The sequence below is a fragment of the Enoplosus armatus genome, chromosome 16 (genome assembly GCF_043641665.1).
Source record: "Enoplosus armatus isolate fEnoArm2 chromosome 16, fEnoArm2.hap1, whole genome shotgun sequence".
NCBI classification, from domain to species: Eukaryota; Metazoa; Chordata; class Actinopteri; order Centrarchiformes; family Enoplosidae; genus Enoplosus; species Enoplosus armatus.
The window spans coordinates 3,953,869-3,972,250 of record NC_092195.1 but is presented as its reverse complement, the minus strand read 5'-3'; the positions used below and the strand labels follow the sequence as shown (position 1 = coordinate 3,972,250).

The window sequence follows — 18,382 nt, the reverse complement described above, 5'->3', positions numbered from 1 at the left end:
AAGGTGAAACAAGCATACTCCCTTTTGAAAAATAGCATTTCCCCCAGTGTGCATCATTTGGCATGTAACCAAAGTTAATATATCAATTTTGTACTGTAAATCTGAAATAAGGAAGGTCTTGTAGTTTGTGTAGTGTCTGTAAATGGAGCAATCTCTTGAAAAAATAGACATCCATGCTTCATGCTTTGCATCCCGTTGTGTCCACGCTTGCTGTTCCGCGCAGTGTTCTTCATCTGTTCCCAAGAATACTTTTTTTATAATACATCAACCAAAAAGGGAAAAAAAAAAAAAGTGCTGAAATAAGATTTGGTAAGGAGCAGCATTGGAAATGTTTGACCTTGTGTATAAAACATGGAAACTCTTTTGTCCTGTGTGTGTCAGGGTTTAGATGGATTTTCTTCTCCTCATGAGCTGGTGATTGTCTGTGAAGCTGTGAAGGCCCGGCGACACCGAGCTGATGGGCGAAGGGAAGAAGCTGTTTTTCAAGGTGCTGGGCGAGATCTCCTCGATTCTGTAGGAAACCGAGTGAAAGTACTGATTGGGATTCAGCTGCGAGCTGAATGAGTTCTGATGGGAGAAGGCACAGCCCAGGCCTCCCATCCCTCCCCCAGAGCTGCCGAAGTCATGCGAGTGGTAGTGCATACAGGAGCAGACTGACTGCAAATCAGTCACCTCCGCCCGGTACGGCTCGCGCCGCCGCCGGCCCCGCGGCAGCGATTCATCCTGGATGTGGATGATCATGCTGTTCCGGTTGCCGGCTAGCGAAGCCCGTTCCTCGGCATCCCGCCGCTCGTCCTCGCTGTTCATAGTCAGGAAGCGGAGCACCACCAGGTTGAGGAAGGCCCCGATGACGGTCAGGCCCACCAGGATATACATGAAGCTAAAGGCCACATACAGGGGCTTCTTCTGGAGGGCCCTGTTCTTTTGAAGGGCCACAAAGTCCCCAAAGCCTATAGTTGTTAATGTGATGAAGCAGTAATAGTAGGACTGGAAGAAGCTCCAGTCCTCGTAGTGGGAGAAGGCAGCGGCCCCGATGCACAGCGTGCCGACGCAGGAGAAGAATCCTACGGTCACCATGTTCTCCATGGACACGTCGGTGATGCTCATGCCGCAGCACTTCTTGATGCGCTTCAGGAGGTACTTGACAAAAGTGTTCATCCTCTCGCCCAGACTTTGGAACATGACAAGAGTCAATGGGATTCCCAGGACAGCATAAAACATGCAAAAGGCCTTCCCTGCGTCGGTCCCCGGCGCTGCATGCCCATAGCCTGAGAAGAGAGCAGACAGACAGCAGATTAGGGATGCGGCAGTGGCGTCACGAGCACTACCTGCCACTCAAAAAGCCCCAGATCAGCTTTTGTTTACAAACATGACCAAGCAAGAAATCTCCCTAAGAGTCTGCGAGCACTGCCAAAAGGGGTATTAAGTAGGTGCATGCCACAGAAATGTGTCTGTTCATTAATCTTATTTGGGCTCAAAGATTATGGCGAGTGGGGCGTCCAATTAGTCAGAAGTTTCCGGTGAGGGAGAAGAGTTTGGGGGAGGGCTCGGAAAAAGGAGTCATGAAGGAGCCAGTGAAGCTTTTAGCTTAATTAAACTTTATCTTCAGGCCACAAGCTGCTGACTCACACACAAACAGACCTTTTGAAAATCAACCTGTGGGGCTGACAATAGGATTCATACACGGTGTTAGATTTCATTTTCTAATGCAATACAAATGATTGCATGTGCTTTGCAGGATATTTACTTCAGAGATTACAGCATGAATGGAGCCTACTGCTCCTGAATATGCAGGGCTGAAAGAAAGAGTGTCGTATTGATTATCTCTCCTCTACCGCGGCCCATAACTGTGAGTATCAAACACCAAAGTCATAGCCAAGAAACACCCACCATCGGTTGGCATGTGCATCACTTCAACAACTTCCTTCCAAATGGAGACAGAATATTTTCGGTGTGCTGTACTGCATTTCTCATGTATTTATTCATTTCAGATATGTCCTGAGCAAGTTCTGTGTTTTTGCGCTCTCAAATATTGATTCTGTGTTTTCCCATACGGCTTTCCACCCACCGGAGCATGTGTTTAGTTATGCACTTATAAAAAACAACAACTCGGCTCTCGCAGTCTGATTTGAACCTTGGCACTTATATTTACATGTACAATGTCTGTTCCCAATAATGTCATAATCAAGGCTTGAAAGGCAGATTTAAACATTTCTATTGACTTTAATCTATTTTGTATTTACTTGCTTGATCCTAAATTGTATCCGTTTGCTTTCTTTAAATTAAAAAAGTTTCAGAATTCATGCAACTTTAAAGCTGCACTATCATTATTTTTACACTTACAATGGGTCGAATGACCGTGTGCGATGTAGTGTAATGAAACATGTCGCTTTTAGTGATGAACCCACAGTTAATTATCACTCAACTCAATCTGATATATGTACCTGATCTACAGACTTTTTTTTGACATTGTTTTGGTTGTCCACCCCACAAAGTCTTCTCTCATCAGTCGAGAGGCAGTTTTTCTGCAAACGAGCTCAGGCAGACAAAGTTAAGGACCGCCTGGTGAACATGGTGGAGTGTTTAGCAGCTAAAGAGCCAGGTATTCTTCTCAAGGGTTGGTGGAGACTAAAACAAAGTAAAAAGGAGAATACATTTTGGAGTTACATTCACAAGGTGGCCAGAAACACAACTCTAACTGAATGCTAATGTGTTTGTGTGTCTTTATCATCTCAATGTTGTGTTTTCAACACAGTTGTGTTTGTCTGCCCCCAATTAGCCAAAAGAATAAATTATGCGGCTTTAAGTTGTCTTTAGGTAATGTAAACTGACATGTACAGAAACCCTGCTTCTTCTAGTTTGACTAAAATGACACGCTGCACTGTTTGTGTCACGTCACACTTGCAACTTAGAGTAGTGATGGATCGTCTCTGTGATAAAATAAAAGCAGTTAGAACAAACATCCGCTTTAGGTTTGTTGGTATCTGCTGGAAAAGAACAGCTACAGATTTTATCCCAGACAAAGCGTTTGTATTAAAGTGGCTTCCTGTGGTCGAGATCTGACTCTGGCGCTAGTTTATTACTGAAAGAACGGATGGAAGTGGAAGAAAAACCCCTATCACCATGACTAAACACTTGTTGATATATAACCTTGCTCGTGCTACTCGCCCTGAGTTTGATTCAACTCAAAGTCATAATCCAACACATTACCACACTCTGATGGGTAACTTTCCCTGCCAACTAGAGGAGATTTTCAACACCCTGTGAAGCAGTGACGTTGTGTGGCACTGTAGCACCATGCTACATCACAGCTGGGTGTGGTCACAAGTACAACAGACCACAGCTGACCACACCCAGCTGTGGTCACGGATGCATAAAGAGAGCTGACAGGGCCATCCGGATGTTCCGCATAGCTTCCACATGTAGCGCTTCCTTTAACCCAGCCTGCCAACCGCTTGGTCTCACTCATATGAACGAGACGATGCAAATTTTGCAACTTTAAGGACAGACTGATTTAAATAACAACATACGTTTTTGGGAAAAAGTCTTTTTGGGTCCAGTTTTGCATCACGTGACCAACGCAGAAGTTGTAATTACACAGTTTGGCCACCATGTGAAATTGTGTTCAAAGCCCGGTGCACGTCCTGGGGGATGTTACACCACAGGGGGGCAGAGCAGCTAGGATTTTTTCTCCTTCCAAAGCCTAGTGTGGAGTTGCTCTACAAACTACAAATCATGAACAGTATACTGTACTATATGCACTTGTGGGTGCAGACTGATTAGAGCATTCTGCAGTCCAGCAGCAATAATGCTTCGACTTCAATTAATTTAATTGAGCTTCTAATTTGTAAATCATAACAGAAGTGATTTCAGGGCACACAGTGCTAAAGCATGGTAGCTCTCTCTTAACCTTGGAAATAGTAGTTTGACAGAATTATTAATTATTAAGTTGAACGGTGATCACATACGCCCCCCTTTTATCACGTGACTGAAGCTCCATACTTAGGTCACACGATGACCGTGATATGTGCTTGAATGCTCCAGAAAAAGCTTTTTTTTTTAATCAAAAAACAATAATGCTGCTTGGACAAAAGCTAACCAAGGCTGTGGATTATCTACAGTATTTCGAGCATGTGTGAGTCTTTTCAAGTTCATAGTGAGCTGAACTCACTGAGAACCAGTGGGCTGCCTGGAGGGTAGAGAATAAAACCTAAAACACTGTGGCATGCTCTGGAAAATGGTTTTTTTTTTTAAATACACTGAAACATGCAGAATCAGTGGTTGCTCCTTGAAGTTTGAGGTCTGTGCAGGAAGCTGAAGGACCAGCGGCAGGTCAGCAGCAGCACACCCGTGTGCTGACTGCAAATGAGCCGATTGAATCCCTCGAACAATGAGCGGCAAACGTGCACATCACTCCCACATACACGCAGGGGAGGGGAGAGCGGCTTTTTATCAACAAACATGAACAATCCTATTAGAAAAATACGTTAAACACACACACACACACATCTTCATTGTCTCTCATACAACACAGAGGGGATATTAATGGGGACGTGCTTTGTGGAAGATCACTAATATGACTCGTGGCTTTATCCCACAGAATTGAATCGAATTCATGCAGGAGAAACCAATTTTAAAGACCCTTCGCATACTGCTTGTGAAAACTCAGTTAAGGTCAAAGTAAACACCATGTGCAAGATGCATGCTTGCAACATCCCAGAAGTGTTAGTCAATGCATTCTACCAGGCCATCTGTCTTCTCCCCTCCTTCCCTCAAAATTAGCAAATTAATTGATATTGATTCTTATTGTTTCAATTTGTTGTGAGGGAGTAATTAGGACATAATGAATTACAGCGGCAGCTGTGAAGAAATGACAACTTTCATTTGATTTGCGCTTCAACCTCGACAGATTAACTAAATCTGCTGCATTCAACATCATGTTTCACACTCAAAGACATTACATAAATAAAAAAAAAACTGTCTCTGTTTGGACGAGTCATTTGAGGTTCGTGTGCGGCTCCCAACAGCCTCTCCCTGCTGCAATCGCGCCGGAGTGTATTAGCTATCGATTCAACAGCCGCCAACTGCAGGGCCGTGTTTCCCCGTCAGGTTTGCCGCCTTCTTCTACACTTTAAAACACACAGTCAGACGAGCGCCTAAGTGTCCGTGTGGCCACGGTTGACGGCACTGTGATGTCCAAGTCGATCTGATGACACAGGAAGTCATGAAAGCAGTGTATTAAAAGGATAAAGAGCAATGAAATCCCGGCCACAGTGATGTCATGTTGATTTGAGCTCTCGTGTTTCAGCTTTAGCTCCAGCGTTCATTAGTGTCCTTACATTTCCAAGGCAATAAATACAGGAATTAGCAGGGATTTACAGGGGCTCAGTGACATGACCTGGAGACCTACAGAGCGGATATTAACTTGTAAAAGTAATCATCCGTGACATTTTCATATCAAATAATGTCCACTTGGACAATAAGACAATAAGCTTTTCAGATTGCTGTTTTGCCTGGGTCCTCTGATGCATTTCACACCTATGCTCTCTTTCATAGATCAAAAAAAAAATAAGGAAAAAGATGAATTATCATAACTTGAGTTATTTATTTTTTGCCCTGCCCGTCTCTTAAAGTATTTCTTTGATGCCGTTGATGGGATGTGTGGCTTTCCGTGGCGGCGCTGCACTGTGTAATCTGTTTGTCCTGTTATAATGACTCTATTATCTGCTGTTGTCTTGGGAACAGACATATTTGCTCCACCGCACAGAGCCCTGCCATGCACAGGTGCTTTTGTGCTTATGTGTGCACAGGTGAACGCGTGTGCTCAGCGCAGCCGAAAGAGAATCACACTCTTTAACAAAGGGTGAAAGCACGAGAAAGGCGCGGCCACTCAAATATTGCATAATAAGCACATTTTTGAAAACGTATTCTTGCCATGGACGTCGAGGGGGAAGAAGACGACACGTGACATATTTTCAATCTATATTCTCCTACAAGCTGCAGCAGAGATTTGTTTGGAAAAACAAATCAGTCTTATCAGCCGGAAGCACAAAGTGTGTCTGCAACAGAGAATCCACTAATTGAGATGACATCTTTCAGAAACTGTCTTCTAAACAGATTTTGCTTAAACAGAAATCCTTTTGGGCCTCCTTTAGTGCATCTTGATATTTAAGGAGGTTGGATTATGATAAACAATGTAACAACTGATTGCTTTAATGGAAAGAGATTGACATTGTACAGCTAAAAATCATTTACAGTGCTCACAGCACTGCTCCATAAGCGTAGCATTCAAAAGTGGAATAAAGCTAAATCGGCTGGCCATCTGCTAAAAAAAATAAACAGCAAAAAAACATAGTAAAAGTCTAATTTTCTGTGTGCCTTAACGTGAGCACAGAGAACAGCATTTTAGGTCAGTTTAGTACAGCAGCTTCTCACAGCTTTCTGTATCACTGAACATCTGTTGAGTCACTCTTTAAATGTTTGAACAAACCAGAGTGGGAAGTGTGAACACGTCCACACAAAGGTGCCTCCTGAAAATATTTTTAGTGTCATTTGGAGTAGGAAGAGGTAAAAACTGTAGTTCAGTACACTTCGATTGGCACAATCCTTTTCTACAACATATAAAACGAGACTGAAAGTCTGCAGCCATGCCAGCAGCTCTGTAAGGCTATCCTTAGATACAGCAGCACCTTGAGCTAAATGCTAACATGCTCACACTGACAGCTCTAACATGCTGATGTCGCAGGTATAATGTTTCCCATGTCCACCATCTTAGTTTACATGTTAGCATGAAAACATTCGGAAATTACCACTAAACAAAGTACAGCTGCAGGTCGTAATCCAAAGTATTGGACAACATTTTGACATCATGACGGCACTAGATGAAAAGCCAGGGGATCGCCAAAGGGGAACATGAATGTGTGCACCAAATGTCACTCGATCCATTAGCTGTCAAGAAACCTCCTTCAAAACCACAACTGTGAACTTCACGGTGGCACCAGAGGAAAAAGTCAAGGAATCACAAAAGTCATTAGGATACATCGTCTGTGAACCGTGAATGCTATGCCAGTCCGTCCAAAAGGTGTTGAGATATTTCACTGGATAAGTGAAAACCTTGACCTGCTGGTGGCACACGGAGAAAAGTCGGGGAAGTCCTTAGGATTGCCCATCTCTCACCTTGACTGCTATAACGCCCTTCTGGCAGGGCAACCACCATGCACAGTAAAACCTCTTCAAGCGGTCCAAAATGCAGCGCCACATCTGCTCTTCAACTAAAACAGCCATCCCCCAGGGGCTTATATGTCACTTCATGTACCTGCAGGCCTTGTCGCACTCCTTGATCTGCTGTGGCTTGTATTGTACCTTATTTGTATGTCGCTGCCGAATGAATGAATGTAAATAATTAATCCTGTACCGTGTAATGGCAATCCATCCAATAGTTGACAAAGGTTTATCAGAAACCAAAAATGTCAACCTCATGGTGGCACGAAAAGAAGAGTCAGGGGATCACCGGAGTCATTGTGAATTTATCCTCTGGGGACCGTGAATGTCTGCACAATACTTCATGACAGTCCATCAATTCATGGTTGAGACTGACATCGTCATCCCTAGAGCTGCTAGAGTGGCTACAAATGTATTTTAAAGATGATGGCTGTTGAAAACCAAAGAGCAGAATATTAGACAGTACATTACACTACAGTCCATCGAGACGTATATCACTACATCAAACCTATTGACACTATATATATATAATATAATCCCATTCAAACAAATTGCAGCTGTCTTGTTTCATCTCAAATTCTCTAATCTATAATTGAATAAATTCATCACACCCCCCGTGGCTCTCCACAGTCATATCCAAAATGCCTCTAATTTTTTACACATTTATGAATATATCAAGGCAGCTCTCATCATAAACTACATGACTCAACCTGTGTTTGGCTCCAATCCACTTTACTATGACTTATTTTGAATGTCTGCCCACGCCCACAATGCGAGCGCCATAGGTCCGTGTGAATGAGTGTGAGTCATTGTTGCTCAAACTCTGAATTGACACAGCTGGCAGCCGAAATCCAATTATGCTATCATTCTATTATTATATCATAAATATTTAATTTTTCCTGCACAGGAAGAAAAAGGAACATCTCACGGTCATGTAATGGCTTAATGAATTAACCAACAGCCTACACCTTGAAAGAGTTCAGATGCTTCAGATCGGGCAGCCTCTCAGCTGCTACCTTGTGACTCAGCATTAATCCGTAAAGGACCAGTGAGTTGGATATAAGGGGATCCATTGGCAGAAATGGTAGACAATGTTCATAATTATGTTTTCATTAGTGTATAATCACCTGCAGCTAAGAACCGTTAGAACGAGTCCTTCATATCTACATAGGGAGCGGGTCCGCTTCCATGGAACCCGCCATGTTGCACTGCCATGTTTCTACAGGAGCCCAGAACGGACAAACCAAACACTGGCTCTAGAGAGGGCCTTTCGCGTCTTTACGTTGAAGTGGCTGCTTGAATACACCTGAAGGCCACTGAAGGTTCTCCTAAACGCTTGGAAAGGGGGCAGTGAGGGAAGCGGTATTCACTTGGTTGCAACCTGCAACCTCACCGCTAGATGCCACTAAATCCTCCACACTGGTCATTTATGGATTTAAAACAAATTAAATCTATGAAGTATTTCTCTGCAAAATTGAATATTCATGACTAAATACGACATAATAAAAGTTAAAACCCTATCCTCATGAATTATTTATAAACATAACACAGTTTAACACAAAGCAGACTGCCTCAAAACTGTTATCTGATTTTGATTTGCACGGAAATATGAGCACCTTTTTTCAACGGGTTACCACCCATTTCAAACCAGTGAAAAAAGCACAGACAAAAACACAAATACACAAAGCTGTCATGAACTAATTTGGGCAGATAATAACGTGTTCGTGTAGGACCCCATAACTAATAATGAAATGCAGATTTGGGAAAATGTGTTAGCAAACAGTTGCTTATTTAGGTGCCTTAATTTTCTCCAGTGACCTCTGAGAGAACAGTAAAGTTGAGGGCGTAAAACCAAAACAATGAGCTGAAAGACACTAAAAAGCTGAGAGGATTACTGTTTTATTTAAGTTTCAAGTTACACATTTGATCCATTGGATATATTAAATATTGCTGATTAGTGCAGCTTTAACTATTTTTTTCTGGTTCTTCTCTTAATTTTCTTATTACCACGGGCAGGTATTAGGGGAGTAAAAGGGTTATCTTAAGTTTGATTTTTATGTTCTTTATCACTGTCACTTTTTCATAAATGTCATTTCCCTTTTATGGACTACAACTGCACTTTAATTTTTCAAAAAAACCTTTTGCTGTATCCCACCTGAAATAAGAGTATATTTCGGATGGGATTGAAATTATTCATTTGGAAAAGAGTATATAGTATTCACACAAAACTAAAAAAGAAATACAGTTGATATCCGCATTTGATCCTCTGAACACATCATGAACAGAGAACGGTAGAGTAGAGTGGATTTTCATTCCTTTTCACATGTTGCTATATAATACGCATCATTCATTATTCATAACACTATCAAGGTAGTTCCTCATTAGCACCCACACACAGCCTGGGTAGCTACTCTACAAGTGTCGAGCAGTTGCTTAAACCAACCCCTTTTGCCTGTTTGATCCGCAGGTTAATCTGCCTGGTATTATTTCAGGTGCCCCGGTGGCATTAATTGCTACAGGCCACGGCATTTTAATGAAGGTCAAGAAGAGCAGGGAGCACAGAGGTGAGAACACCTTGTTCAGCTCTCTGCCTGAGTCTCCACCACGTCACCAACAAGAGCTTAATGCGTCTGGGAAGTGGGAACACCGCAGTCACCCACTACAGACTGGAGCCTTTCGCTGTCAGTGCTTTTTGAAACACTAAGTCTGCCCACAATTCCACTTTGTTATGGTACCATAATGGTTATGGTCTTTCAGCTGCTGGTCGTCTTAACTCTATTGTTAAGGGAAAAATGTCAAACATGAAATTTTACGCCAATGAAGAGGCAATTTCATCAATATCAGAGAGGCCTGCCAGCAGCTTAGAAAGATCACATTTACATTTTAAGTGTTTTGTCCAAAGGTCTCATCCAGAGACGTAAAATGAGTGCAGGATCATACGAATTACAGACAAAAAGCAGATCCACCTTAGGTCATCATCCAACATACATGTTTTGCTGCTCTAAGTCACCAACTTATTGAACACAAAAATGACTTAAACCGTAGCTTCTCTACTTATGATGAGTGGCAGGAAGTGGTTCCTTTAATGTTGTCAGTTTATTTGGAACAAAGAAAACGAGAAGAAAAAGTCAGCCAATGTGAATTGCCATCATGGCTGATCCCACAAACAGTGCCCCATACAATACAGAAAGTCAAACTCAATCAATAAAAAAAAAGGACGAAAAATGAAGGAAATTGATGTTCATCACCACTTTTATGGTCTCACAATCTGACTATAGCTTTAGACAACATGGCAACCACACAAGTGCCCTGCAGCAGAAGATGCTGCTCCACTAATGGCAGCCAGCTGCTGGCTCCGAGAAAGCACTGGCTGAAGAAGCCGTAACCACTACATCCACACATTATCACCTTATAAATGTGTTCTGCCTAACATTTTAGCAAACAACTGCCTGTTTACACACCCAGCAGACGTGGAGCCACATTACAATTCATTTGGAGCCATGTTTCTGTACACCTGATGAATGTAAGTCCAATATTCACTCTCCCTTTAACTATGTTTTGGTCTCAAAAATCTTTCTCTTTAGCTGCGAAATGCTCCACCACGCTCCCTAGCTAAGTCGATTACTTTATCTGTCTGCCGTTTGATGCTGAGCAGGTAGCGTGCAGTGTGTTTATCAGAGCCTTTTCACAAAGACAGCTGGAAACAAGATTGAGAACAGTGACCCTAACAGCCAAAAGATACTAAAAAAGGGAGCTGCAGTGCCAGGTGATGATTCTCTTCCGGTTTGTCCCTGTAAGTGACCCCTTTCACATTACACATAGTCATTTGATCCGTTGTTAATGTAAAAATATTAAGTAGTGCAGCTTTAAGGTGAGGAAAACATCGTCGTCATGGTTAAAAGAAACCAATATTGGCTGTTGGCATGAAGCTGGATGTGAACTGTAGCCCTCAGTGTCAAAGTTAAATGCTTTGCCGACCCGTCCACCCTAACACTTTCATGTTATTTCTACTTTTGCAATTCATAGAGGACAAACAATTCATGTCAACTCTGAGAAGACATATGTGAATTAAATGTCTCATTCTAATTCATGTCTGATTCGACAATATGCTGTACACCCCCTTCCAAGTTTCAAAATACCTTCATGTGCCTGTGGGTGATGTGATAAATGAGTCAGTTTAGGTATGCAAGACAAACACGGGCAAACTCAGACCCCATTGCCATATTAAGACAGTATGCCATGAGAGGATTTGAGAAGCCAAACTGCTGTTGTGCTCCAGCACATCAAAAGCTCACATTGCCTGCATCTTTATTTACACATTTGCTGTCTGGGAGGGAACTCAGAGAAGTTCTCAAGGTCACTGCATAAGCAAGTGTCGGACTGCCTGCACCAGCAATTAAGGTTAAATAAACAGGAATGAGTTATGTACGTGTAGGGTCATTTGCTGGATTAAGGCACGGACCGTTAGCAGAGTCAATTTACAATAGGGGACGGCTCGGCTTTAAATTTGTCGTCCCTCAGTTGTCTGTTTGCTCTGGGGAGCTCAATATTTCTTGGAGAGGCAAGGTAGACAGTATACAAAAGGGAGTCTGAGCTAGAAGCTGAGCAACCTGAACAGAGAAGCTGGTAATCCTCAGTATTGCCTCTGGAAGCTGGGTGCCGTTGCTCCTCAGAGATTCCTTAAATCTTGAGGTACAGCCAATGTATGCGAGGTATGTAATCCATCTCATGAGCACGTCCTGTTGTGTCTATTCTGACTGTAATTCTCTCAATGACACTTGCATCTGAGGATGGAGATCCATTCATTCCGTGAATGGTGATACTCTTATTTTGCGAAACGGGCCCTTCTCATGAGTGTGCTCCCTGATGAATGCGAGCAGCAGTGCAGGATTCAGCGGGGAAGCGCAACAAACAACCCCCTGAGGCTATGAAGAACAGCAGCCAACAGACACACGTCACTGAGATATGGGACACACAGAATGCACAAGGCAAGAGATGCCATCGCCAAGTATGGTAATGAGGGAGTAGAAAAAGAAGGAGCTGGGATGGCAGAGGGAGAATCAGTCGGAAACAGCAGTGTGTAGTAGACAGAAGTAACAAGCAGAAGTTAGACCTAACAAGCAGAAGTTAGACCTAACAAGCGTCAGTGGCATCGCAAGTGGCAGATTGTCAGGTTTTAAACACCTAGTCGAGTTAGTGGAATGCGACTGGTGACCAGTAAACATTTGCAGGTCAAAAGATATCGAGACAGTTCAAACTGGGCTAAACGGTTGGTTGGTTGGTTGGTTGGTTGGTACATTGTTGTTTTGAGCATTGCAGTGACTGTATTTCAATGTAAAGCAGGTCCTATACATTCAAATATACTCACTGAATTGCTGTTGAAACAATGGTTACATGGAAACCTACATGTCTACAAATCACCAAAACCATGCTGGAGACCAACGTGACTGAATCAGTGTGTCGGCCGACAGTGACCAGTTAGTGTGCAGGTGACATCACCGCCCTGCCAGACATAATACTTGAAACAGAAGGTAGTGAGCCAGTCTGGTGTCTGCTAATACGCTGCAGTTCCACGGGAGATTTTGTGGGGAACAGTAATAGTTGGTATCAGCGTTGTGCAGGTAAAGTACACATGGCTGTTGGTCTGACCAGCTTTAAAAAGCAGAGAGATCATAGTCGTAACTTGGTTGGATTATTCTGAGTAGATTATTGGCTTTATTAATCCAAACATCTGTAATTACAAGACAAATGACGTTCCTTATGTCAGCCACCCTCCATTCTGAGTCTAGTTTCTACTAACCCTTAATAATACAAGCGACTAATTCAGTACCTGCTCTTGGTCTGTCGATCGGACGTTCCACCACTGAAGAATCTTAAATACTGTCAGTTGATTTTAGTAGTTTGTTTTTAATTTTGTATGCACATTCATGTCTCCCACATTGAATTTTAAACAGTTCTGGTTTAGTGCTATGTTAGCATGCTAATTCACCAAAATAAGAATGTGAACACAGTAAACAATATATCTGCTAAACATCGGCATGTTAGCATTGTCATCACGGATGTACTGGCGCATAAGCCATACAAGTTTCTAGCTTCATAGCTCTCGAGCTACTTCCGGGGGTATGCGGCCCACTGAATATCCCCAGTCCTGGCCTGATCGTTGAGATGACATCACAGCTCGAGGAAAGTTTCACAAATATAAAAGCGCCATGGGAAAAATGCTTTTTGGGCTGCAGGGGGGATTTTTCTCTTTGAGCAGTTCTTCCACACTGACTGAGCATACATACTGCAGACATCTATATGCATGATGAAGAGACAATAGACAGAGCATCTTCACAAAGGCTGGAAATACATATTGTGTGTTTTGAGAAATGCTGATTGGGTTTGTCAGAGTGCACTTGTCTTCTTGACAGTGCCAATGCTGTTTGATTTCATTGCTTCAGTAAATAACTTATTTGTATGCTCAACATCCAGGCAGTCGATGGCACTTCCTACATCATGTACAATAAGCCTTTTAGTCAATAGCGTCTGGTCCAGGTCAGCCGCAACTTGTCCAATTGACCAATACAACCAAGACACTATGGCAGCCTGCTTAGAGCGATGACGAGCAGAACAACTCAGACTCAGGCTCCATTCTCACTGCAGCCCGATAGTGATAACAGTTCTATAGTTCTAGTAATAAGAGCCTACTAGTAGAAGTTGTTGTAGTTGTGGTTATATTGAAGGATGTAACATATACCCATAGAGTGAGAATCACAAAAATAACACCCATTTTTGCTCAGAACTACTGTGCGCAGCTTCAGTTTCTGAATTATTTATTTATCATTCCCTCCTTTGTTGTGTTTCATTGTTCTCGCTGCTGATTTTGAGTCAGCCAAGCTGCCACACAGGCCAAAAACTTGACTCAGGTTATATATGTGCAGTCATATTGCTTATCGTTGTGTCAAATGGCGCTTCTCTGGACACATGCGGCAGGATCAGGATCATCTCCATCGCTGGGTTTATTCTAACATGCCTCTAAGTTGACTACTAGCATGATACATCTAGCTTGTATCCGATTTTTTTTAAAAAGTCCTAGTTTTGATGACAATGGTGTTGAGATATAATGACAGAGCATCTGAGGTAAACCAGAATGATTTAAACTCATAGTGGTGCTGCCTACTCAGATTCACTCCTACAATTCTCTGTTTATCTTTCCAACACTCTCTCACACACACACACACACACACACACAAACATACTTTCACAAAGGGGACTTAGAGGCCTACCTATCGCCTGAAAACTACTAATCAACAATGAGTCACCCAGCACCTTATCAGATAGTCATTGTAGCACCGCTCTTCAATCTTGTGTTTTTCACTTCAGCTCGCAGCACAACGCTGCCTGGGAGCAATTTCAGGGATAAAACACCACAGGGGAGAGGAGTATTAACAAAGGTGACTCATGCTTCTGCAACCTTCAAGGCAAATCATAATTCCATATTTCATTTGAAAGGATGTTTCACAAATTTTTTTTTTCTCCCCCATTTAAATGCATGCTGTGAGCTGTCTTTGAAGTCTCCCCTCTGAAGACTGTTTGTGTGTGTGTGTGTGTGTGTGTGTGTGTGTGTGTGTCCTCTGTCAGCGAGCTACTACAGCGGCTAGAGGAGTTCACTACGAGATGCTGAGCTGTCAGTGGCACACTGCACTGATCATGTGAGTTTCACAGCGGGCGGCCGCACTCACGGATCGGTATGGGAGATTAGTCGGGTCAAAAATGTGTGGTTTGTTTTGATGTGTGAGTTAATGAGTTGAACCTGCATTAACCCTCGGAGGTGGGGGGGGGGGGGGGGTAGTTTTTATTTTTATTTTAGATTGATATTTGATATTTTATTTCTTGTGTGTTACATTACACCTCATGATAATTAAGGCCATTTTAGCAACAACAAAAAAAAGAAAAAGAAAAATATTATAAAGCTCACTTGCAATAAAAATGCATCCTTTGGTGTAAAAATTACCAGCCTGGTTGATGAAAATGAAAAGTGCTGTGTGCAGTTTTGATGTCTGCTTGCATGACTTCCGGAGTTCAAACTTCAAAGCGTCGTTTTTTGCAGCCATTTGTCACTGCCAGCCTGCAAGCTTTACAGGATCATTTCAGTTTATTACTACCTGCGTCCTATTTAAGTATTTTTGGCCATCAACCCTTTTGGTAATAGTAACAGAGTTGGGCAGTAACGCATTGCAGACATGTGATGTGCCGTTTTCAGTGACGAGTACTGTGGTGGTTTAGTCAAGTTGTTATTGGTGTTTATGTTATATTTCTGAGCACAGTGAGTATATAACTACCATACCATGGTGTAGAACCATTTACGAGACTGGCTCATGCGTTGCTCCTTCCTGTGGTCAAAGCATGTAAAAATGGGGCAAATGATTAAAGGGTGCATTCATCTGTTTTCTCATATTTACATTGGCTGCTGCTGCTATTTTTTTTTGTGTGTGTGTGTGTGTGTGCAATATCTGTAAATTGAGTTCAGGCCAAATGTGTTTATGAAGAGGAATCTTTTTATTGTATATTTTCTACTTTTATATAGAGTGACACGTTGAGTGCTGGTGATTTTTACAGTTGCTTTAGTTTTTTTTTCCCACTATCATCATTTTTATTGTTATTGAAGAAATATAATTATTCAATTTGTTGTCTTGTATTTGTATTGGGTATTTATTTTATTGCTTGTGTGCAATACTTGTAATTGGGCCCTTAACACATTATAGGTTAATTTGATTATTAATTTGTAACTGCATCACTTGTATTTGTTTTCTTTTGCGCAATACTTTTGAGTGTTGGTTATTTCTACAGTCTTTAGTTTTTTGTCCATAGTAGTTTTTTGTTTAGATTATTTAAGAAATGTAATATTTAATTACATTAAATAACAATGGATAATGTGTGTCCTAAAGCAAGGTTTATGGTAGCTTTTTGAATTCACAATGCATTATTGTGTGGATGATAGATATAGTTAGGTAAGAGCCCTAAAGCCCTAATTATGCTAGTGCCGGCCCTGCAAGTTGTAATAAACCAGAGTGATCTTTTAAGTTATACTTCACCAGGGCTGATAAACACTGAGCATGCCGTTTCTGGGCTTCATGTAGTCAACTCTCCGCAACCCACTCTCCTATTGGATCCTTTCCGTTTATAGCAAAACATATTAACTTCTTAAATGACATTTAGCAGAGAGAAAGCTGCCAGATTACTGGGACAGAAGCAATCGAAAGAAAAAGCTATTTCCAGAAACAGCTACTCCAACTTTAAAGTTATTTCACCAATAAGCAGTCAAGGAAAACGTCGATGGACTGTCAATAATGTAAAGGCCAGTAATTAGTGCTGTGCCGGGGAGGCTTACTTGTTCTTAGCTGACAATTATGGGCCAGAGCGGTATGGATTTCTGCTTCATCACTGGATAGCGAGGCTCTACAGCACGTTACGCCACACAGTTCGTACCTGATTTGACAGCTTGAAAACGCAATTTGTGTCTATTTCTGTGTCACTGAAGCACAGCTACACTCAGATATTAGCACACCTGTAACTCACCTGGGCGTTTCTCTGAACACGTCTAAACTAAGGCTCTGTGTAAGATGTAAGAGTAGAAATATATGTTTTCTTAAGCAGTGTTTGGTGTGGAGTTGATGGTGGCATGTGGTGTGTGTCAGTTATGCAGGAAGTTAGACTATATGCATTCATTGTAATTATTATCGTTATACAATGATTATATATGCAGTATATGCTGAACTCACCTATTTACACATCCAGCAGACACGGAGCAGCATTGGCTTTCATTTGGAGTCTTGTTTCTGGCCACCTGATGACTCACATCCAATATTCATAAACTCACTTTTAGCTCTGTTTTGGTCTCCACCAACTCCTGAGGACAATATGTCTCTCTTTAGCAGCTAAATGCTCCACTATGCTCACCAGCTAGTCTGCTGTACTATACAGCTGGGGTTTGCCAAAGCAGTAAAGTTGCGGGTTGTCAAACCAAAACAATGAGCTCAAAGATGCTAAAATGCTGAGGGAATCTGCTGAGTCAGGCGATAATTCTCTGTGGGCTCGTCACTTCGAATGACCCCTTTCCCTTACAAGTAGTCATGTGCTCCATTGTTAATGTAAAAATATTGATTATAGCGGCTTTGAAACTACATTTTCAAGTTCATTCTCATACTTCCAAGTTTTACTTTTTGTTGAGGCACACATGAGGCCAGCATTCCCTGAGATATCGTGGTGCTCAGATATGGAAAGCAGAGAGCTTGTAACCGCTTCAACATTTTAACAAGGAGTAGTCATTGCATTGTTTATGATCTGACATTCTGTCTTGCTTTATCCTCCTGCACTTATATACATATGTATATGATGAGTGTCTGCATTGTTCTGTGCATTTTGTGTCTCTTTTCTTTCTTTTACTTTGTTTGTAATTACAAGTATTTCTTTTTATTTTTCATCCACTGTATAAGCCTGTTGGTTCTTGACCTCTGGTGACACATCAGTTTTTATTTGTTGAGTGATGTTATGCTGGTTCTATAAGTGCAAAAAAGAAAGGAATGAATAAAAATGAAATTAAACAAATGTTGATATTGAAATGAATAATATTGCTCTACCCCAAGAGGAGTTTTTCTCTCCAGCTCTGTTGTTCGAGTTATCCCCCACTAAATGTGCTTCAGGCAAGATTAATTGCAGCGTGATGTTTTACCAGATGAACTAGAGAATCAGGGGAAACCTGGAGCACGGTAACAGCATCAGCTCTGCTCAGTGTCGATAACTGTCATTAACTTCAAAGCATAATCTCCTTGCGCTTCCTATAAAATGCCAATTAAACCTCTGTAGAGAACATTACACTGGATGCTTTGTACAGCAGCTGTAGCCCGGTGTGGTCATCAGAGTCCTCCTATCATCATTATCATTTCTTCAGATATTTAAAGTCACGTCGCGTTCACATCCTGCAGCCTGCTCCTGGCAGGACTCTGAGCTGTCCCAGGTGTCACTCCATATCCCCTGTTAGGCCTCACCTAACGAAGCTCATTGCCCGGCGTCGGGAAATACGGCCTTTGAGTGCTGCTAAGCAACAGGCACTCGCGCTGTTCCCACTAAAATTCCCTCCCCAGAGAAACTGACACCACTTGGCCTGGTGTGCCCTGCT

The 18,382-nt window shown here is 42.1% G+C and overlaps 1 protein-coding gene across 2 annotated transcripts in view; it reads right to left on the bottom strand.

Moving 5' to 3' along the window:
- Nucleotides 1-384: 384 nt before the first annotated feature.
- kcnk9 (potassium channel, subfamily K, member 9) overlaps nucleotides 385-18,382 on the bottom strand; it is a 33,480-nt gene continuing 15,482 nt past the window's right edge. For both annotated transcript variants that reach the window (XM_070921977.1, XM_070921976.1), the window contains one exon: nucleotides 385-1,268. In XM_070921977.1, the coding sequence (XP_070778078.1) occupies nucleotides 385-1,268 (884 nt within the window). The remainder of the gene's footprint in view (nucleotides 1,269-18,382) is intronic.